Source organism: Equus asinus, chromosome 29 (genome assembly GCF_041296235.1).
Source record: "Equus asinus isolate D_3611 breed Donkey chromosome 29, EquAss-T2T_v2, whole genome shotgun sequence".
Lineage (NCBI taxonomy): Eukaryota > Metazoa > Chordata > Mammalia > Perissodactyla > Equidae > Equus > Equus asinus.
The window spans coordinates 31,110,679-31,133,994 of NC_091818.1; the positions used below are offsets into that span (position 1 = coordinate 31,110,679).

At 41.0% G+C, this 23,316-nt stretch overlaps 1 protein-coding gene across 3 annotated transcripts in view; it reads left to right on the top strand.

Annotated features, from left to right (window-relative positions):
- Positions 1–23,316, top strand: part of RSU1 (Ras suppressor protein 1) — a 308,922-nt gene that overhangs the window by 10,271 nt on the left and 275,335 nt on the right. For all 3 annotated transcript variants that reach the window (XR_011499323.1, XM_014841718.3, XM_044762148.2), the window contains exon 3: positions 15,905–15,955. Coding sequence is in view for 2 of the 3 variants with exons in the window: in XM_014841718.3 (XP_014697204.1) it covers positions 15,905–15,955 (51 nt within the window). In the remaining variant the exon portion in view is untranslated. The remainder of the gene's footprint in view (positions 1–15,904; positions 15,956–23,316) is intronic.

A 23,316-nucleotide genomic window follows, 5' to 3' on the forward strand; every position in this document is an offset into this window, starting at 1 on the left:
TGTATATACACCACATCTTCTTTATCCATTATCAGTTGAGGGGCACTTGGGTTGCTTCCACATCTTGGCTGTTGTGAATAATGCTGCAGTGAACAGAGGGGTGCGTCAGTCTCTTTGAATTGTTGATTTCAAGTTCTTTGGATAAATACCCAGTAGTGGGATAGCTGGATCATATGGTATTTCTATTGTTAGTTTTTTGAGAAATCTCCGTATTGTTTTCCATAGTTGCTGCACCAGTTTGCATTCCCACAAGCAGTGGATGAGGGTTCCCTTTTCTCCACACCACCTCCAACATTTGTTGTTTTTTTGTCTTGGTAATTATAGCCATTCTGACAGGTGTGAGGTCATATCTCATTGTAGTTTTGATTTGTATCTCCCTGATGATTAGTGATGTTGAACACCTTTTCGTGTGACTACTGACCATCTGTACATCTTCCTTGGAAAATGTCTGTTCATATCCTCTGCTCTTTTTTTTATCGGGTTGTTTGTTTTTTTGTTGTTGAGTTCTTTATATATTTTAGAGATTCACCATTGTTGGATATATGATTTGCAAATATTTTCTCCCAATTGGTGGATTGTCTTTTCATTTTGTTCATGGTTTCCTTTGCCTTACGGGAGGTCTTTAGTCTGATGAAGTCCCATTTGCTTCTCTTGTCCAAGTAGACATGGTATTTGAAAAGATCCTTCTAAGACTGATGTCCAAGAGTGTACTTCCTATATTTTCTTCTAGGAGTTTTATGGTTTCATGTCTTACGTTCAAGTCTTTAATCCATTTTGAGTTAATTTTTGTGTATGGTGAAAGATAATGGTCTACTTCCATTCTTTTGCATGTGGCTGTCAAGTTTTCCCAACACCATTTGTTGAAGAGACTTTCCTTTCTCTATTGTATGTTCTTGACTCCTTTGTCAAAGATTAGCTGTCTGTAGATGTGCGGTTTTATTTCTGGGCTTTCAATTCTGTTCCATTGATCTCTGCGTCTGTTTTTGTGCCAGTACCATGCTGTTTTGATTACTGTAGCTTTGTAGTATAGTTTGGAGTCAGGGATTGTGCTGCCTCCAGCTTTGTTCTTTTTTCTCAGAATTGCTTTAGCTATTCAAGGTCTTTTGTTGCCCCATATGGATTTTAGGATTCTTTGTTCTATTTCTGTGAAGAATGTCATTGGGATTCAGAATGGGATAGTGTTGAATCTGTAGATTGCTTTAGGTAGTATGGACATTTTAACTCTATTTATTCTTCCATTCCATGAGCGTGGAATGTCTTTCCATTTCTTTATGTCATCATCGATTTCTTTCAGTAATGTCATACAGTTTTCAGGTATAAGTCTTTCACCTCCTTGGTTAGATCTATTCCTAAATATTTTATTCTTTTTGTTGTGATTGCAAATGAGATTGTATTCTTGAGTTCTCTTTCTGTTAGTTCCTTATTAGACTATAGAAATGCAACTGATTTGTGTAAGTTGATTTGTAAATGTTGATTATTTCTAACAGTTTTCCAATGGATTTTTAGGGTTTTCTGTATGTAAAATCATGTCGTCTGCAAACAGTGAGCGTTTGCTTCTTCCTTGCCAATTTGGGTACCTTTTCTTTCTTTTTCTTGCGTAATTACTCTGGCAAAAACTTCCAGTACTATGTTGAATAGGAATGGTGAGAGTGGGCACTGCTCTCTTGTTCCTGTTCTCAGGGGAATGCTAACATCTGTTGCCCATCTTCCTCTTTTTTCTTTTGCTCACCAAAGCCCCAGTACATAGTTGTATATCTTAGTTGTAAGTCATTCTGGTTCTTCTATGTGGGATGCTGCCACAGCATGGCTTGGTGAGTGGTGTGTGGGTCTGCACCTAGGATCTGAACTGGTGAACCTAGGGCTGCTGAAGCAGAGCATATGAACTTAACCACTTGGCCATGGGGCTGGCCCAAGAGTTTTATTGTAAATGGCTGTTGGATCTTGTCAAATGCTTTCTCAACATCTGTTGAGATGGTCATGTGGTTTTCATTCCTCATTTTGTAATGTCGTGTATCACATTGATTGATTTGTGGATGTTGAACCATCCCTGTGTCCCTGGTATAAATCCCACTTGATTGTGGTGTATGATCTTTTTGATGTATTGCTGTATTCGGTTTGCCAATATTTTGTTGAGGGTTTTTGTATCTATATTCATCAGTGATATTTGCCTGTAATTTCCCTTCTTTGTGTTGTGCTTGTCTGGCTTTGGGATTAGGGTGATGTTGGCCTTGTAAAATGTGTTAGCAAGTATTCTGTCTTCTTCAATGTTTTGGAATAGTTTGAGAAGGATGGGTACTAAATCTTCTTGGAGTGTTTGCTAGAATTCTCCACAGAAACCATCTGGTCCTGGGCTTTTATTTTTTGGGAGGTTTTTGATTACTGTTTCAATCTCTTTGCTTGTGATTGATCTATTCAGATTCTCCATTTCTTCTTGATTTGGTTTTGGGAGGTTGTATGAGGCTAAGAATTTATCCATTTCCTCTAGGTTGTCCAATTTGTTGGCATAGGTTTTTCGTAGTATTCTCTTATCATCCTTTGTATTTCTGTGGTATCCGTTGTAAGTCTCCTCTTTCATTTCTAATTTTATTTATTTGAGCCTCCTCTCTTTTTTTCTTAGTGAGTGTGGCAAAGAGTTTGTCAATTTTTTTGTCTTCTCAGAGAACCAGCTCTTGGTTTCATGGATCCTTCCTACTGTTTTTTGCTTTCAATTCATTTATTTCTGCTGTGATGTTTATTATTTCCCTGCTTCTGCTGACCTTGGGCTTTGTTTGTTCTTCTTTTTCTAGTTCTGTTAGGTGTCCTTTAAAGTTGCTTATTTGAGATTTTCCTGCTCGTTACAGTGAGCCTGAATTGCTATGATTTCCCTCAGCATGGCTTTTGCTTCATCCAATATAAGTTGGTATGGTGTATTTTCACTTTCATTTGTCTCCAGATATTTTTTGATTTCTCCTTTAATTTCTTCAGTAACCCATTGGTTGCTCAATAGCATGTTGTTTAGTCTCCATGTGTTTGTCACTTTCCCAGTTTTTTTCTTGTAGTTGATTTCTAGTTTCATAGGTTGTAAAAGATGCTTGATATGATTTCAATCTTCTTAAATTTGTTGAGGCTTTCCTTGTTTTCCAACATATGGTCTGTCTTTGAGAATGTTCCATGTGCACTTGAGAAGAATGTGTATTCTGCTGATTTTGGATGGAGTGTTCTGTATATATCTACTGAGTCCATCTCGTGTAGTTTTTAATTTAGTTCCACTATTTCCTTGTTGACTTTCTGTCTGGTTGAGCTATCTGTGGATGAAAGTGGGGTATTAAGGTCCCCTACTATTATTGTGTTGCTGTTAATATCTCCTTTTAGGTCAATTAATAATTGCTTTATGTACTTTGGTGTTCCTGTCTTAGGTGCATATATATTTATAAGTGTTATGTCTTCTTGGTGGACTGTCCCTTTTATCATTATATACTGCCCCTTTTTGTCTCTCCTTGTCGATTTTATCTTGAAGTCTACTGTTTCTGATATAAGTATGGCAGTACCTGCTTTCTTTTGTTTGCCCTTAGCTTGGAGTGTCATCTTCTATCCCTTCACTCTAAGCTTGTGTTTGTCGTTGGAGCTGAGATGTGTTTCCTGGAGGCAGCATATTGTTGGGTCTTGTTTTTTAATCCATGCAGCCACTCTGTGTCTTTTGATTGGGGAATTCAATCTGTTTGCATTTAGAGTGATTATTGATATATGATGGCTTAATGCTTCCATTTTATCACTTATTTTCTGGTTGTTCTGTGTTTCCTTTGATTTTTGTCCCATGTATTTGGACTGCCAGTTCAGTTTGGTGGCTGTCTATGATGGTTTTCTTAGTTTTCTCTTTATTTATCCTTACTGTCTCTGTTCTGGTTTTTTGTTTAGTGGTTACTGTGAGATTTGTATGAAAGCTCTCGTAGATGAAATAGTCCGTTCTCTGATAGCCTCTTATTTCCTTAGTCTAAGCAGCTTCCATCCCTATCCTCTTCCCCTTGTAAGTTATTGCTGTCCCAAATTATTCTGTTTTGTCTTGTGAGTTTGTGGTTAAAGTGAAATGATTATATTCATTCTTTATGTTTTCCTTCCTTTTATGTTATAATTGTTTGCTAATCTGTTCTGATAGAAAGTTGCAATTTTCTGATTTTGTCTGCCTATTTATCTCCTTGCTTGAGGCTTTGTAAACCCTTTCTTTTTTTTTTTTTCCAGGTATACGGGCCTTCTTGATCATTCCTTTTCATGTGTGTGTGTTGGGGGGCGGGGGGTCGTGTGGAGATGAACTCCCTCAGCTTTTGTTTATCTGGAAAAGTTTTTATTTCTCCATCATATGTGAAGGATATTTTTACTGGATAGAGTATTCCTGGCTGAAAGTTTTTGTCTTTCTGAATTTTGAATATACCGTTCTACTCTCTCCTAGCCTGTAAGGTTTCTGCTGAGAAATATGGTGAAAGTCTGACACAGGTTTCTTTGTAGGTTATTTTCTTCTGCCTTGCTGCTCTTAATATTTTTTGTTTGTCCTTTACTTTTGCCAGTTTTGCTGCTATGTGCCTTGCAGTAGGTCTTTTTACATTGATATATTTAGGAGATTTGTTAGCTTATTTTACTTGTAATTCCAGCTCCTTTAACAGGTCTGCAAAGTTCTCAGCTATTATTTCTTTGAACAAGCTTTCTGCTCCATTCTTTTCTTCTCTTTCTTGAGTACCTGTAATCCTTATGTTGCATTTCCCAACTGAGTCAGATATTTCTTGAAGTATATCTTCCTTTTTTTTTAGTCGTAGTTCTCTGTCTTCCATCTGAAGCATTTCTATATTCCTATCTTCTAAATTGCTAATTCTGTCCTCCAAAATATCAGCTCTGTTTTTTAAGGACTCCAGATTTTCCTTTATCTCGTTCATTGTGTTTTTCATCTCCAGCATTTCTGATTGGTTTTTCTTTATAGTTTCACTTTCTTTTGTGAAGACTTCCCTCTGTTCATTAATTTTGTTATTGATTTCATTGGACTGTCTTTCTGAGTTCTTCTGTAACTCATTGAGCTTTTTTGTGATGGCTGTTTTGAGTTCCCTGTCATTTAGATTATAGATTTGTGTGCCTTCGGGATGGATTTCTGGGTGTTTTGTCTTTTTCTGTCTGGTCTGGAGTATTAATATACCTCTTCATACTGTGTGATGGGGTGGATTTGTGCCTTCGCATAGTGAGAGTATCTGGTCGCAGATTTCACCTGCTGCCACTGGTTGGGGGGGCAGGAGCTGTGTATTCTGAGCCTGCCGGGATCCCTGTCAGCTGGCACAGGCTGTTTTGAAGATCTCGTGGTGGGAGCTCTGGTGGGGCAGGAGGTTTGGGGGTAAGAGCCTAATGGCCTTTGGGCTGAGGAGTGGAGGCAAGGATCTGTGGATGCTGTCTGGGGCACCTGTGTTTGCTGGATCTATGTCTTGAGAGGAGAGAGGCAGATGGAAGAGGCTGGAGTAGGATGATGGGAACAGACATCATGCTGGGGAGATCTAGGGAGACCCTGTAGGTGGTCAGAAAAAACATGCCCAAGTTTGACCTAGAGGGCAGCTGATGACGAGTGTCAGTGCAGGAGACTAGTTATCCTGGACTGGAGGAGGCAGCACTTGGAAGTCAGGATAAGGGATGATGTGGGGAGAGAAGCTGAAAGCCCATGGGAAAATGCCGATGAGCTGCCCATCAGACCAAATCTTATCTTTGGTGTAGGTGAGAGCAGGTGGTACACTGGTCCTCAAATATTTAGTGACTCTTGAAGGATTTATGACTCTGAACTCTGAGAGCCACCTGGCTCTGTGTAGGCAGCTGGTCTAGGATTCCAGTTCTTCCTGCTTCTCAAGAGGGACTTGCCTTTGCCGGGACATGTGGGGCTCTTGGGTTGAGGATAAGAAGTGTGGAGGAAGGTTGAGGTGGAGGCAGAGAACCACTGCTCGAGAGAAGTGAGGAGTCGGAAATGTCTGCCATTGGACCCTGGGAAGAAAAGAGAGTGCCTCTGCCTCACCTGGCTGCCTTGTTTATCGCTAGGGATCCATGGAAGTTGAGAATACCCCATGTTGTCTGAAATGGAAAGCATGCACATTTGGTACTACCCGTGTCTTCATTTTGCAGAAAAAAATGAACCTATGACCTCAGACTTCTTTTTTTCTTTTGGACATCTTAAAATGGCATACAATTGGCCATTTGTAGATATTTTCTTTGTTTTTGGGGCCAGTAAAAAAATAGGCTCAGAATTAATCAGCTTCTTATTTGGAAACAGCTTTGAAAGGGTTCTCTCTGCTTACCAGCTCTGCAGCCATGAGCAGGTTACTTAACCTCTCTGTGCTTCATTTTTCTCAGCTAAAACTGGGAGGGTGGTGGTTAATCACAGTACTACCATGTAGGGTTATTGTGAGGAATGGTTGAGGGGATACAGTTCTTGGATCTGTGCCAGCCACGTTTTAAGGATTTAGTAAACATCAGCTATTGTTATTACTTTATTTTGTTTTATCATTTTTGATTCTAGGGGATGTCTATACAGTGCCCAGCAGAGCATATTGATGTAGTAGGCATTCCATAAATACTAGTTCTTTCTTATCTTTTCTATTTTCTTTGTTTTGTAGCATCAGATAATTTAATTCAGCCTTTCATTTTCAAGATGAGGAATTTGTGCTCCAGAAAAATCCCGTGATATTTTTCAGGATCTCGTGGGATTACAGTCTGGGTCTCACACTGCTTGAAACTCCCTTTTCTTTGCTTTGAGTCACTTTACGTAACTGTCATATTTTATTCAAGAGAGAAAGGAATTTTTGCGTTCAGGTTTATCCTCTTTTTGTTATGATAGGAATTTCCAGCATCTTGAAAAGAGCTCTCCGTTCCAGATATGAATATTATTTTCCCAATTTGGAAAGAAGCTCCAGATCTGGAATCCGGGAACCTTGGTTGGACTCTCGGTTCTCATGCTGGTGGTCTGTGGAACCTTAGAAAAATCACCTTACCTCTCTGGGCCACCTTTTCCTTATTAATTGCATCCCCTTGTTATTACAGAGTAAGCTCCTTGGGGGCAGTAACTGTGTCTCACTCATCTACCGCATCACCAACAAAGTACAGTGCCTTGCAAAACAGTCCTAATTCACTGAGCATTTGTTAATGCCATCCTACTTACAAATCTAGAGCGGTTAATGACTGCATACTGTAGGTGGCTTACTATATTTTTCTCTTTAATTCTTCAGACATCTTCAGAAATAGAATTTTTCTTTGTCTTTTTTTGGAAGGAGAGACTTTAAAGGGAGGTGTTCAGACAGGAACGATGTGGGCTCCACGTTTTTAGTAACACAGTACCCTGTGTCTAGGATCTTTTGACCTAATGTCCTGGTGGATGCAAAGCCCCTAGTCAGTGAGCAGCTCATTGGGGGTTCTCAACCCACATGAATTCTCTGCCCTTTTTTACGTATAGAAAGAGTTATCACTTTTTTCCAGTGGTCACGTGCCGGGGTCCTGCCCCGGCGGAGTCCAGGTTCCTGAGGGATGGACGGCATCGGCGCAAAGAGGGGAAAATAAGGGGGACGTGAGACTTGGGTTGGTGTTAGCAAGTCCGACTTTACTGTGCACCAGTGTCGTTTATATATTTTTCAGGATTAGTACAGAAATAGTTCTACATATATTCTCAGAGAAATAAGGAAGTAAAAAACGAGCACAAGAATATTTATTAGCATTCTATTCTATAGAGCATAAGGTTAATGGTAGTCTTCTCAGCAATTAACTAGTGTTTGTTGTCTCTAAGCTAAAGGAGATAGGTACCTAGGCGTCTGTTGTAATTCATGGTAAAGTTAAATCAAAGAGAGAAGGTCCAGGCCTCCGGACAGGACAGCAGTCCGTCTGGTTGCAACCTGGTGGAGCCATCCCTGCCTCCCTCAATCATTTACGCCATTAGTGTAGATGGTTAATGGGAACAAAAGGCGACTCCAGGGTGTCTTATCCCCAGGGCTATCTGCATTCTCAGCGGGCAGTTAAACATCTTTACTTTTGCGCGCCCTTTAGGGGGTGGAAGCATTCCTTTGTCTTTTAGATTGTAGAGCTAACGGTCCCTTAAGTACACTGCCGGAGAAAGTATCACTTTGTTAGTAAAGTAAAGGGCTGAAAAGCTAAGCTAAAGTATATATCTTCAGGAATAAAAAAGAGAAATAAGTATACACATAACCTTGATAGAAAGCATGCATATAATTCAGAAAATATCAGGGGTGTCAGCCAGCCATCCTTCACCGAGGGGCATTCTTGCACCCCTCGGCCCTTCTACTCACCAATTATTTATTATTTATTGCTTTTAGGAGAAAACCTCTATAACATTTTAACAGAAAGCAGAAGGTCAAGAATAATATATAGATACTTCTTGATCATCCAATTAACCAGCAAACTTAGAAGGACGATGCATATATTTTTAGACAAAGAACTGGAGGGAGAAGGAAACATTAACCAGATGGAGGCCATAAACCTAATTCGACATCTTATCTGGGCAGGATTCCTTTCTGCTTGTCTCAAATGGGACTGTGTGCTCCTCCAATAATTAACTGAAAAATATCTTGAAAGTTACCTGCAGGTGGTCACATTCTCTTACTATATCTAATTTTCCCAGGAGGTAGTGCCTTCCAAGCAGCCACCCAAAGGATTGAAAACTGGAGGTTAAGAAAGGAAAAGGAATGAAGGGCAATTAGAAGCAGCACAGGTTTCAGAACTATGTGAGGGGCTGGCTAGTTATTCTTCACCAAGGGGCGACCCTGCACCCCTCGGCGTTAATCGGATGGACCCTGTCAAACAGCCGATCAAATGATGTAGCCACGGCTCCCAGCAGTCACGTATGATAAATTGCTTTCTGTTGAATGAAAGAGCAGTTAAGTACAGTTGATGGACCCTTTATCTGCAAATAGGAGAATTCAGTCAAGTAGCCAATTTTGAAAACTTGCTACTAATGAACTTCCAGTTCTCCACAATAATTAATTGTGAAATAAAGGAAAGCTTTCATACCATGGTGATTTTTCTTTGAAGTTTTATATTATGAACAAAATTCAAAAGAAGTCTGTTTATGATTCTGGGTGTGTTGATGAATATGATATTTGTATTATATTTTGGTATCAAACATTTTATTGTCTGTCTCTGCTTTAATATATTGTCCAAAGCCACATATTTAAGAAGATCTGAATCTGTAGCCTGCTACCAGGGGTGAAATAACTCCAGCCATGCGACATGGGCAGGCATTTTAATCATGCATCCTGGAGACACAAAACCCAAATGGGTCAGCCTGGCTTCCTGGTGCTGACATCTGGCCGGCTCCCACATCCCTGTGGAGTCTCTGAATCAGGGTTATTTAGGGCTGTTGCTGTTTCTAGCTTAGTGGGGAGCCAAAATGGAAAAACCATTTGGACCATCCTGTATTTTAAGTTCAAATTAATTCTTCTTTTTTGGTCTACAACTTTGAGAGGAATTCAGTTAACAGAGGATGCTGTTTGCAATGTAATCTGTAGAGTGGCACAGAATTTGAATGGTGCCCCCTGGGGTTGTCAAACAAGGTGGCCCTCTTTGAATATCCCAGGACATATGATGGGTCTTCGAACATGGCGATACTTGATACAGGAACTGTCATAAAGGGGTAAACCATGTGCCTTCTCATGATAGCAACATTTTTCTGGTTGCTTCCATTCGGAACACAGTCTGTAAAATGAACTGGTGGTCCCAGTCCAGTTTTTGTGACGAGCATTACAGACCTTTCATTTGGAACCCAAGGGTGGCCCATTCCGACCTGTGACAAGATTGCAGAAACTTTCAAGTCCCATATGATTCCCCTTGTCTCCTCCTGGCCGTGTGTTCGTCTCTGGATATAAATGTCACGCTGTGAAGCTGAAACTTTTTACCTTCTTGGAAGTGCTACCAAAGGAATAATTTACTTTCTAATTTGCCAAAATGGAGACTGTAGAGACAGTTTCCAGTGTGCTACATCATTGTGATATGTTGGCTTATTTTGGAAACAAGTCTATAATGTCATCTGTTGGTACTGAGAATTTCATCATGCTGATTTTTCTTCTTTCGTGCTGCCTACTTTATGCTGAAGAAGAAGGGGGAAACTGAACCTTTTAAAAATAATAATAATTGCTCCCATGTATTATCTAGAAATGGTGATTCTTTTTCTTGTAGTGTTTAGTTAGTCCTTTGATTTTTCTGGATTTGTTCCATTAAAACACTACCTGCCCCCTCCAGTCCTGTATCTTCCCTATTTTCCATCTATTTGCTCAAAGAAGTCTGGAATTGCTTCCATACTCTCCAGCTTCCATATGTCCTTCACGTCCTGCTTCAGTGCATTGTGTCCTCTGCCCTAAAGAATTTTTGGATGTGTCATCTTCCAGGAACTAACATCTCCTTCTGAACTGCCATTATCCCTTCCAATAGACTTCTCTTGTATCCATGATCCTTTTATGTCTTACATTTTGGGATTTTGGTACATGTTCTTTGCTCTCTAAATTGAGTGACTCTGTAGTTTGTCATCCAAACTAGGCATCATCCAGGACTGTCCCAGGCTATCCAGGATGTATAGTCGACATTACTTCTAAGGGAATCTCCAAGGTAGAAACTATTGGCACTCTGAGCATGCTCAGTGAGTGTCCAGTCAGTGAGTGCCCCCATGAGTTCTTGATTGTCTTTCTTGTGAAATTATTGAACCAACCAGTTCCTTTTTGAGCGTTTTCCTATCATTCCCTTCTTGGCTAGAGAACAAACGATCATAAATCATAGGTCCACCGCCAGCAGCCTCACCCCGTCTCCACCCTCCCCTACAAAACACCTCCCTCCCAATGATTTTGTTTTCCCACTGTTCCTGTTGGCCTGATACAGTGTTCACCAAAATATCATTCTAAAGGCTAGAGGCCAAATAATAGCCAAGGCACCATAACATTTGACCGTGTGTGTCAACACACTTCTTAGCTGTTTAACGGACTTTTGAAATAGATTCTGCTTTGAAAATGCCTGGGTAAAGCATAGTTTAATATTGCTGTAGGAATTTTAATACAAGTGTGCTCTCACGGTTGTGGCGCTGCTCATTCTCGACAATTATGGTGGGCTGGACCATCAGAGCATGTTATTCACATGGTGGAGGGTCTCCTAGCGTGTGATTAAGGCCGCAGGGCAGGTCAGGAGGGGGACAGCCTGCTCAATTTTCCCAACATGTTTGACTAGGGGGGCTTTTGTATTTTTAAATAATCCATTCTATTTTGGTAGACCTTTTCTCCCCTTTCTTAGCAGCACAGTTTCCATACAAGACTCAGAATGAACTCACCATTGCCGAGTGGAAGGGAGTGGCGGGTCGGATAAATGCATCTGTCACTCCTTGGTCTTTGCCTGTACCAGGCTTTGATTCATTCTGTGATTTTGATCCTGCCCAGCCTAATTGCCCTCCCCAGAGACCCGGCCTTCAGTCCTTTATTGCCCTAAATATTCCTTCAAAGATCTTCTATGAACTTTTTCTTTTTTACTCTAATTTTTCTCCTCTTACCTATTGTTAGCATGCAGCCCTGTAACAATAGTGAGAAAGGAAAATACATTCCAGTGCTGTGAACGGGTGAAGCAGCAATTCTGAATTTCTCTTCTCTATTAAAAAAAAAAAAACTTTCAAATTTCATCACTTTCTCTCCTTCTAAATGCTTGTTGAAAGGGCACAACGTGAAGTGATTGAAAAGAACTAGCTTTCTCTGATTAAATCTTTCATTGTGAACGTTAGATGGGAGAAGAGCAAAAGTTTTTGTTTTTCTAATTAGCTGTAATATTTTAGGAAAAATTAAGGCAGGGGGCGATAGGATTGTCAGTTTTCTTCTGTAATCAGAATGACCTTCTGTGACAGATGGAGTGGTCTGCTAGTGTGAGAGGCTACTCGTAGTCTTCCAGTTTGTGTTTGCGTCATCTTTCTCCGTAATAAAACCCTGAATTTCTAGCTGGCACATGGTCACCTGGAACACAAACTGCATTTCCCTGCCTCCCTTGCAGCTAGACGTCTCTGTGCTACAAAGTTTTGATTAATTGCTTGCAAGTGGAAGTGCCACGTGCCACTTCTTAGAAGCATTCTAAAGGAGGAAGACTTCTTTTTCCTTTGCATCTTCCTGAGGGGAATGCAGGCATGGTGACTAAGCTCAGGCAGCCATCTTGGACCATGAGGTAGGATCCATGCAGTGTGGATGGTTGGGCAACAAGATATCAGGAACCTTTGGACTGCCTGTGTGTAAGTGAGAGAGAAACTCCTGTTTTGTGTAACTCTTGTTATTTGTGGTTTGCTCTCACATGAAGCTGACCTTACTCTTAATTCATACAGCTATGAATCTGTTTCATTTGCTTTGGTACGAGGGCAACTCTTTGAGGGTGTTTTTTTCCTATATCAGACTGTACACCTGAGAGGTAGAGGAATGCTTTATTTGGTGGACAAGAAATCTTAACTCTTAGAAATAAAAAGTCTGAGATGTTCTGTAATATCTAAAATCTTAAACATCCTGTGAGACGCTGCCATTGTGGTTGTTTTAAAAACCACAAAAGTGCTCTCTTTCCATTTGTCTTTCTCATTCCCCCTTCCCCAGTAGTTCAGTCCAAAGCCAGCAAGTGGGACAGAAAGAGGTGCTCAGGGTTTGGGGGTTGCGTAGTGGCCTAGAGTAGGGTGTGGGAACCTGAGTGGGGTGAGTTGGGCATCTGTGCAGGGTGGGGGAGCCTGGCTTGGGAGGTCCGAGGGTGAGGAGGGCGTCGCTGTGGAGGGCGCAGGCGAGGAGGGGAGGGTGAGTCTGAGCCGAGAGGGCGGGTGTCCAGGTAGGAGGAGGGCGTGTGGGGAGGTTGGTTCCTGCATCGTTCACCATACTGCATCAGTTCACCCTGATGGAAGGACTCAGAAGATTCCACAGAGCCTCCTCGTGTTAGGATTTAATAGGCACAGGGCATGGTTTAGGAAGAGCAAGAAAGCACAGCCAGTATCAGGGGCCCGAGAGGCTCACTGGTGACCCCCAGGTGTCATTTCTTCATTGTTCAGGACATACTTCGTTTCCAGAGATGAGCCATCAAGACACATGTGAGGAATCTGGGGTTCCGGAGAGGCTGGACAGAAATGCTCAGCAGTGTGTTTTATGCCTGACTGGTCATACACCCTGTAGTCAGATGTAAGCCGTCAATCTACACATCTCCAAACGTGAACAAGCTGGCCGTGGGTGCTCCAGGTCGTTCTCAGCTTTAAACTGAGTATTACACGTCTCTGGCTAGGGTGCTCGTGCTCATCTTGACCGAGAATCAGTACCAGGCTTCCGGGGGTCCCTGAAGCTGTGCATGGAGCTGTCCCAGTCTAGCTGTAAGAGAGCTGTGTTTTATGCAGTTATATATAGAAGTATTGATTACGTAAGTAAGTAGGTTGAAGATAAAGGAAGCCAGAGTTCTTGCTGTTAGAGAAGGGAGTTACAGATATGGAAAGGCAGGAAACAGGCATGAATCGTGTGGCAGTGTATTGGAATTGGATATGTTGGTGTGGACTCATGGTTTTCAGTAATGTACATAGTGAAATCAATATAGGGATGTGTGTGTGTTTATTCTCTAGCTCTGGCCACTGAGAGGGACTGAGAATACTGACCCCGAGATATCTAGTGCCCAGATTTTAGCTTATAAATACCATTTTCTGCAAAAGGGAATCAGAAGTCATTGGAGAAATGGCTGATTCCAGGGCAGTGGCAGAAGTACAGGACGAACTCGAATATCTTGTGCCAGAAAGTAAGGAATTGCTCAAAAAACCATGGGGATGTGTCAAAAGGACTTAGTAGCCAGCTTCGATGGGCTCCCCCAGCCAAATCAGGGGCAGTGTGAACATCAACATAAATAATAATGATTGTTTATAACCCATTGACTAAAATAGGAATCCACAAAGCTACGCAAGTATAAATAAATACATCTTGGTTTCTCAGCAGCAACACGATTGCCCTTTCAGACGGGATGTTGTGGGTGGGCTGCCTTGTGCATTGTGGGTTGGTTAGCAGCATCCCTGGTCCCTCCTACCGGATGCCACTACTTTAGACCAGTCCTGTCCAAAAGAAGTATAATGCAAGCCACATAGGAAAGTTTAGATTTTCCAGTGCTCACAGTTGTTATAACCAAAAATGTCTCTGGACGTTGCCAAATGTCCCATGAGGGTCAAAATTGCCCTGGTTGAGGACCACGAAACACACGAATAAATTGAAGGTGCGGTGAGAAGCAGGATGTTTATATAGTTTCAAAGTGTTCTCCCTCCTCATCCCCACTATCCCCCCCACCAAATACTAATTATAAAGAGATAAAGAATAAATTGACAGTGGAGAAGCCGGGCAGACAGAAGTGGTCAAGGGAAGATGATCAGTGACAGGCCAAATGGAAATCGTGTGCCACCTCATAGGATGCAGTGAGAAGAACAGCATTTCTTTGATATTCCTGCCCAAGATGCTCAACCTAAAGCTAGTCAAGAATAAACAAATGCCAAATCCACAAGGAAGACGTAAACAAAATAATCTGGTCTGCAAGTTTCATCATTGCCAAGGTTACGAAAGTCAAAGAAAGAGAAACTTAGACTGGAGGTGACTTAGAGAGACCTGGTAGCTACATGCAATGTGGATTCTGAACTGGATCCTTTTTTTAAAGAAATAGTAGGAGCGTTTGGCAAAACTTGGATGAGGGCTGAGGATTCGATGGTAATGAGGTATTGTGTTAAGTTTTTGATTGTGATGGCTGAATTGTGGCTATGTAAGAGAATGCCTTTTTTTGGTAGGAATATCCTAAATTTATGGGGCATGAGACCAGCAGCTTAATCTAAAATGGTTCAGGGCAGGAGAACAGGTCTTTATACTGTATTTTGAGCTTTTCTATAACTTTGTGATGATTAATAAAAAGAAAAATACTCAAAAGTTGTGGTCAAGATTGATACAGTCTCATTTTCTTCTAAGCATGCTGGGGTCCAACACTGAGACCCTTCTTGAGAAAGTTTTTATCTTCTTATCCCCTTCAGGAAAAAGCTCTCTTACATTAATGTAATATTCTCATAGAAAGAATATTGGAAAAATGTCTGAATATGTTTCTTAACTAACATATAAATTATAATTATATACGTAAAACATATATTGTTGTGTGTATATATATCATACTGATCATACAGTGAAGTTTTAGAATCCAAAACGCAAGGCAGGTCACTTTTTTCTCAGGGGTTTTTCTGTGTGTGTGTGTGTGTGTATGTGTGTAGCTGTGACTATTTTCCTCCTTTAGAGTTGGAAAAACCATCTTTTAAGCAAAGCTCATCTTGTTCAGCAGATTAAACCTTCATGCTAATGTTTGAAACTGGCAAGCAATCTGCACGTGCTTTGAAATGTCAACCAAAATATTTTTAGAGGAAAATTGGGTTTTTAAAATTCTGATCATGTGATAGTGTGTAGAAGAATTTCTGGGTCGACAGTGGACGTAGATGCGGTCGTGTGCTGCCAGCCTTCTGTCATGTGCTCTTTCTGTTTTGATGGGATGGGTTTTTGCACAGGTCAGGGCTTTGTGCCCCTCCACACTCTTGGCTGGTTCTTCTGACCAGCGCGTGTTATTGACATGGGTCACTAAGGCTGGGCCAGCAGACCAGGTCTCTGAGCAGAGCTAGCTGGCCCTTTGATGTTTGATCTGTGACATTAATCTCATTAGCTCTAACTTGCTTTGCTAATTGCACTGTTAATTGCATGACTTTTCTTATTTGGTTTAACATTTAACAGACAGTGTTCTATGAATCCTTGCTTCTATTTTGGGGAGTGGTAGCACTTCCACCTGCGAAAAGAATTTAGCACTTTGTCTTGTAGGAGTGTAGGTGTAATTTGGATACATTTACTGACTGTGTGATTTTTCTTTTTTTCTTCTTTTACAGTCTCCCTGTCTCACATCACACAACTGGTCCTCAGCCACAACAAGCTAACAAGTGAGTTACCGTCATCATTCGTTGCACAGTTTCCACCTTTTAGGTGATATAGTGATGCTGCTGATTCTCTTGTTTCCTTTAAAGATAGTAATGACAAATGATTATTTGGGGGAACCTAAAATTTATTTTGGTGACATTAAGATATAGGAGCACATTGTCTTCAATATTTTGTGCTTTGCTCTATTTTGAGGATTTTTTCCTATCGTGTGTGAATTGAAGAAAGAGAATGACGTCGTTTCTCTGGAAATGGCCCCATTCAGGGACGGTGCATTTTGCAAGTGACCTGAACTGCTGGGCCAATCATTAGTATTTCACGAAAAAAAAAAAGCTTAATAAGAATTCTTGGCTTTCATCTATACTTCCCCCTCAAAAGGGGAGTACTTAACTGTTTTACGCGTTTCTTCCATGGTTGATAGGGGAAAAAACTCGCAAAGTTGTATAAAGTATATATATTTGCATCTGTATTTTTCAAGTTTTTGAGTCTGGTCTCCAAGAAAAATTCTCTGGGGCGTTGGTAGTGCCATGGTATAGTTAACGATACGGTAGAATTAATAATGGTTTTTATAAGAATATCTTGTGTGAATGATATGGGCCATTTTATTCTTAGGGCTGTGGCTTTAAAGATTTTAATGACAGGGACCCCACTCTCCTTTCTCCTTCCTAATTGACTGTCACTTCTTTGTGCTTGCCATATTTCCTGCAGACTTGAATGATTTTCTAATCATGTGGCAAGAATTTGTTAGGGAGCTCTCTGAGTCTGGTGAAATTGAGCAGAATGTCACGTTGAGGGATTTGTGTCATGAATTTATGTGTGTGTGTGTGCATTATATACAGCTCGAAGCAATGTCACCGAGCTGTTGATTATTGAGAATTAAGAGTGGCAGTTAGGGCCCCTCATGTGCAGGAGACAGGCAGATTAGTTCGTTTTTAGCAAAAAGCGCCTGTTTGCAAGGCAAAGGCAGAATGGCTTGATTGTCATGTTTGAGGAGTGGTGGCCCCAGATGCTGAAAGCGTGGGCTACCAGTCACATTTGGGCATTTTTGTAACAGGTAATATGCTGCTACACTTGTGGCTTTTGTAGCAGATGGTCCTCCTGTCCACTGAGTCCCTAACCCCAGCCCAGAGTGGGTTTGAGGTCGTTTTGAAGAGTGAACTGGACGATCCCGGAATTTCTGAAGCTCCCCATCATGTAGTTTATAAAAGCATGTCTTAATTGCCAAGCTCACCATTGCTAGATCTACGTCATTATTAAAGTGAAAACAGTGTACATTTGTACAAAAAGGCAAACCATTTTTATTCCTTTTATATCATTAATTGCTCTGTTCTTTAAAAAATCCTTCAGATAGTTGTAGTTTATTTCTTTTTATATGTGCACGAAGGTAGAAATCTCAGAAACCGGTGGATCAGTTTCTTTCTCCAGGCAAATAATATGGGATCAACTTAGAAAGGCATAAATACGGAGTTAAATTGTATCTGCTTTTGAAGAGATTGGCTGTGAATGGATCCAAACTTCCTATTTCTTCCCTCCCTGGTTTTTTTTTTTTTCTTTCCATTTGAGACAGTCTTGACCTAATCCAGTAAACTCTAATTAATCGTCTTGGTAAATTCTGTTTCAGGCCATTGTGAGTAGTGTCAGTGACACCCGATCTGTTCCACTAAGGTCAAATTAGCATCTTTTACTATTTTTCTGGCATTTAAATGAATGACTTTGCTATGGTTTTTCAAGTATTTATAGTAAATATGTCCATTTGATGGAAATATAAATATGCATTAAATGTAAGTGGCTGAGCACACCCTCCTGTCACTTTTTATTGTAATCAGTGTCTTTCACTTGCCGTGGTGTTTAATAGGAACTGCCTGACAAAGCTACATTAAAACCACTGGGACTCAAAAGATAAACCCCTCAGCACTGCTTTGATCTTGGAGAACTATTTGTGTCTTTCTCTTAGTATGCCAGTTACACTGCCCTCTGACATTTCCACTGCGTACAATGGAAGGAATGACTGGCTCACTCATACTGGCACCTGATTTGGGGACACTCTTTGGCTCCATGCACTCGACTCAGTATCTTTGGGGTCATCAGAACCTCATCAGAGTCTCACTGTGGCACTGAGGTGACTTCCTTTCCCTGCTGGTGGCTTTGACATCGACAGGTCCACTCTGCAGGACAAGTGAGGCCATGAGGAAGCTGAAAGTCGCTGATGATCCTTAAATTCCCCCAAGATTTTGTGAGCAGAAATTCTTGAAGTTTTCTATATTAGGGTTCATGAAAGAGATTTCAAAATTGTCAAGCTCATCGCTATTAGAGGCTCATCATTGTTGTCGTTGGTGCTGTGGAGTGGATTCCGCCTCCCAGCGACCCTGTGGACCGCAGAGTGGAGCCCTGCCTGGTCTTTTTACTCCATCCCCTCACCTTATGGCACTGTATCAGCCAGTGCTCCACTCCTGTTTTCATGGCCAATTCTTTTGGAAGTGGGTGGCCAGGTCCTTCTTCCTAGTCTGTCTAGTCTGGAAGCTCTGCTGAAACCTGTCCACCATGGGGGACCCTACTGGCATTTGAAATACTAGTGGCAGAGCTTTCAGCGTCACAGCAACATGCGGCCGCCACAGTATGACAACGAGACAGGAGGTGTGGAGCCCTGACCGGAAAACAAACGCAGGCTGCGGCGGTGAGAGCACCAAATCTTAACCTCTAGTCCACCAGGGCTGGCTACCTCATTACTGCAAGGACACTATGTAAGTTTGAACCTGGGGGATTGGGGCAGTGCTGATGGGTTTTTGTGGAGTCAGTGGGGAATCGCTCTGCCTGCAGCAGCTTCCCTAGATGTACACGTGGCCCTGACGTATTTAAGGAGACGAGAGGCAGAGTAGCAGGTGAATCTTTTCCTCTGCCTTTTTGTGTGACTGGGCAGGTGCTATCTGGGAACCCAACAGAGGTTCTTTCTGGCCCAACGGACTGGTTTCAGAGTAAAGCTGAGGTTCTGTTGCCAGACTCTCCTTTTGGAAACACCAGTTTCCCTGTGATGCCACACATCTGGCGGAAGGCGCGTTCTTTGCCTGCCTTTCAGAACCTGCCCTGATCTGGCCGCATTCTCCAGCCAGCCTCTTCTCCCTGCATGCTGCGGTAGGAAGATGGATGAACCTTCTCTCCCCAGGCCCAGCCCTGCCACAGCGCCTGTGCTGCCTTGCCCCCTCCCTTCTGCTCTGCAGTGGCCTCTTTGCCCTTGCCCCCGCCACATCCTCTCCTTGTTTCTTACTTGTTATGGGCTCATTTCAAATGTGGTGGACTGCGGGCGCTCTAAAGAAACATTATTTTTGTGTTCTGCAAATTGATGTCCCTCTCACCTTTATAGTCGTCAGGGCCTTTCATAGTTAAGGAATGATGTCGTGGCATTGCACTCCTCAGGCAGGTAGGAAAGGTGGTATGACCAGCGTGGATACTTCCTCCACCTCACAGCCCTCCTGGGCTCAGCCGAGTTCCACTTCTCTGTCAAGCCTCCTTTTACAATTGTAGGCGTCACAGCTTCTGGGTCTCTTACTCTTTCGCTTAAAGTTAGTTTTGTATGTTAAAGGTCGCAAATTATTTACTAATTTCTTCATATAATTAATTGTATTACAGTCATGCGACACTTTCTGAGGAATGTGTCGTTAAGCGATCTAGTCGTTGTGTGAACATCACAGAGTGCACTTACACAAACCCACGTGATAAAGCCTACTACACAGTTAGGCTAGTGGTTCTAATCTCGTGGGACCATCATCGTGTGCGGGGTTGTCGTTGACTGGAACGTCATTAAGCGGTGCCTGGCTGTGTGAGTTTCCTGAGGTCGGGAACCCTGTCTGATGCTATTTTGTATCCCGTCCCAACGTGCCAAAAGCACGCTGAACTGAGATGGACTCTTGGTTAATACGGTTGATTAATGGGTTGGTGGGAGATGAGTTGTTCTAAGTCCGAGCTGACTGAGATGATACACGCAAGGGCTTGCTTGCTCTCGGTGTTTCCAAAGATGGGAACGTAGCAACTATTCTAAAGGCTGTCTTCCTGTGTCCCTGCCCTCCTCCTCCATCCTCTCTCTCTGTGATTACCCTTCCTTGTAAGCCAGAGTTAGCTGTCTTTTTCAGTCATCTCCTAATCTGGTCCTCGATTGTCAGGGTGTTTGGGGAGTGTTAGTTTTGTCAATGTTTTTCTGCTTGTTCTCATTCTTAAACAATTTCTTTTGAGACAGCCATTTTAAGACTCGTCACTAGGGGTCACTGTTGAGATACGCATTTTTCCCGGGTCTTGTGCCTAAAGATTAAGAGCCAAATCTGTGTTATCAGATGAATGTTTTGCAAGCAATTCGGCTCTGTCCCACAGGGTATGTTGCTATTGCCATTTGCATAGTGAAGTTTACCAAAATTAAGGTAGACCCTTCTATGAGGAGGTATGTGAATTTTGTTCTGCTCCTAAAATTATGAATTCAGTTTCACATATAATTTCTTAGTGTTTATTATGGCTACTTTCTCAAGTTAGAAACTTTTAATTTCTTCCATTCTCTTTAAATTGGAAGAATGTTATTGCCTTCTGTAGTATTTTGTGTTGAGTATATGTGAGATCTTTTTTCCTGTGGAAGACGGTTTAAAATATGCCTGTGTGTAACCAGATTTTAATTCAAAAATAACCGTGTAAAACTCAGGAAGATGTGCATTTTGTGCATATTTATACTGATTCTTCTACTAAATGCCATCGTGTAGGGCACAATACTCTGCATTTTGAAATGAATTACATTCTGCATCAGCGATACAACAATCTCTGAGCGTTAGTTTTTTAATGTGAAGCTTTTCTTAATTTTAAAAATAATTTTATTCTTACAGCAAAGCCCATATACAGATGTTGATAGCACCTTAAATATGAGAGTAGTATTTTTCATCTTGTGACTCATGCATATTGAGGATTAAGTGCTCATATTTGTGCAAAAAATGCTGTTTGCCTTGTGTAAACATTGAGAAGCCAACTCTATGTCAACCTTTCCTGAATGTGGGTCTCTAATGTGGTTATTTAGTTTTATACTTGGAACTTTCAACTGTCATGTAAAACCTTGTCTTGAGGTATTAGCCATTTTGCCCGTAATTTCAGGCCTTAAGGTGACCATATCTTGTCATTTAATGTATCGGAAATGGCTAGGCAGGCAGTAAACATAAGTTTTATGGCAAAATGTGTGTGTGTGTGTTTTTAACAGACTATTTCCTATTAGTTATGGCTTATGTATGAATTCGAAATTATAGTAAATAAGAAATGCTAGGCTATTTTTTTTTTTTGGTGATTTCAGTCATTTCTTTATCCGTGATATTCTGAATACATAGAAGCTAATATAATGTTTTAAGATTTTATGCAGATATGTATATAATAGGATATCTACCAGAAGTGTTATTATGAATGAATTAAGCAGCATGTTCCACATGAAAATATTGCATTCACAAAATATGCAGATTCAATTATAATGAAGAAAATTAAGCAGTTTCTGAAAAGTGTAATAAATTGAAATCCTTTTCTACAGACATAATAGATTGTTGAGATGACTGAGAAAAATTAACTGTCCCAACTCATAAGGATGACCTTCACCAGTCTTCTAACACCTTCCTGTTCCGAGGTCTCTAGTTATTTCCCTGTTCATAGATTATTTGTCATGGCTTATGCAAAAGTTCTGTGCATGGCTTGTATGAAATTAAACTATGAGGGGGGGTATGCAAAATAAATCGTCTCTGTGTCATGAATTTATCTTGTGACGATATCAAAACAACTTGCTGTTTGCATTTTAACGGGGTATAAATGTATTTATAATACAGAGGCTTTGATCAATAGCTTATTTTTTCAATTAGTGCACATTTATCAGTTTGTTACTGTGCCATCATTTGAAAGATTGGATTTGAAAAAATGTATACATAGTATTTTTGAATCTGACAGCTATTAATTAAACAGTATCTGTTGGATGGTACCAGTGGTTAGGTTACCATAAAAAAATTGCCTGCAATTGGGAGTTTGTTGTTATTTTTGATTTTAGTAAGTGAGTAAGTATGCAAGATCTTCACATGTGTAAATTGACTAGTCTATAGCCCAGAACCAGGGCAGTCAAGGCCAAATGGGTGAAGTCTTGGCTCTCCATGGTATGCCCTCTGCTCAGAAACTGTGGTCCTCTGATCCCTTTCTTGCCAGCCCCACCAATGAAAATGTACCTATTCTTAAATCCCTTTTCTTGGAGTCCTGCTCTGTGCTAAGAGGAAGTCAGCTGGAGCATAGTGAATCAATCCTTCGCATTATATTTTTAAACAGAACAATTTCAATTATGAGAATTTCAGCATGGTGGCATGCTGTGGAGAAAATAATGTGAGGGCAGGTTGAACCTGTCATTTTCCAAATCAAAACTAGTCCATTTGGGGGAGCTGATCTTCAGAAGGGTTTCTTTGGCTATTTACAATAGAGCTCTCAAACAGAATTGACTTAATAGCAACATTTTTAGGTTTGCTTTTTTGGTTTTTTTGGTGAGGAAGATTGGCCCTGAACTAACATCTGTTGCCAATCTTCCTGTTTTTTTTTTCTCCCCAAAGTCCCAGTACATAGTTGTATATCCTAGGTGTAAGTCTTTCTAGTATTGTGTGGGATGCCGCCACTGCATGGCTTGATGAGCGGTGTGTAGGTCCGTGTCCAGGATCCAAACCAGTGAACCCCTGGTGGTCAAAGTGGAGGGTGCGAATTTAACCACTATGCCACTGGGCTGGCCCCCAGCAACATTTTATGTATAAACCATCTGTTGACTGTCTCTCCTGGATAATGTGTGTGTGTGTGTGTACATGTGCTGTGTGGAAGGAGGGTGGCAGAGGACGTTCTAAGAGGTGCAGTACTTGGGTATAGACATTCTTTTAGAGCAGTTCCTAACATTTCGTAAGTCACTGACCTTTTTTAAGAATAGGGTGAAAGCTGTGTCCATCTAGAAAAATGCACATAATGGTTAGAATTTGGACAGAGCTGTGGATGGTTAAAACCATCCATGAATTCTTGAGAGGTGCATGTAACTCAGATTTAGAAATCCTGCAGGAGTGGAAAGATAACATTAGAATATTTGTAGTGTAGATACACTGATACTCTTTCTGAAAAGGACGTATTTCCTGGAAATTTGTAAAAACTTGAGAAAGATGATTTTTAATGCAACGTGAAACTCCTTGATAGCTTTTACAAAATATTCATAAGCGCTACCCAATTTATCTGCTTAAATTTAAATTTTATTAAATAAGAATTTGTAATCTTGAGTGGAATACATATATATATTGTTTTTTTCCCTTCCAATAAAACCTTAAGAATGCCTTTCTGTTTCAATTTTTCTTTCTCT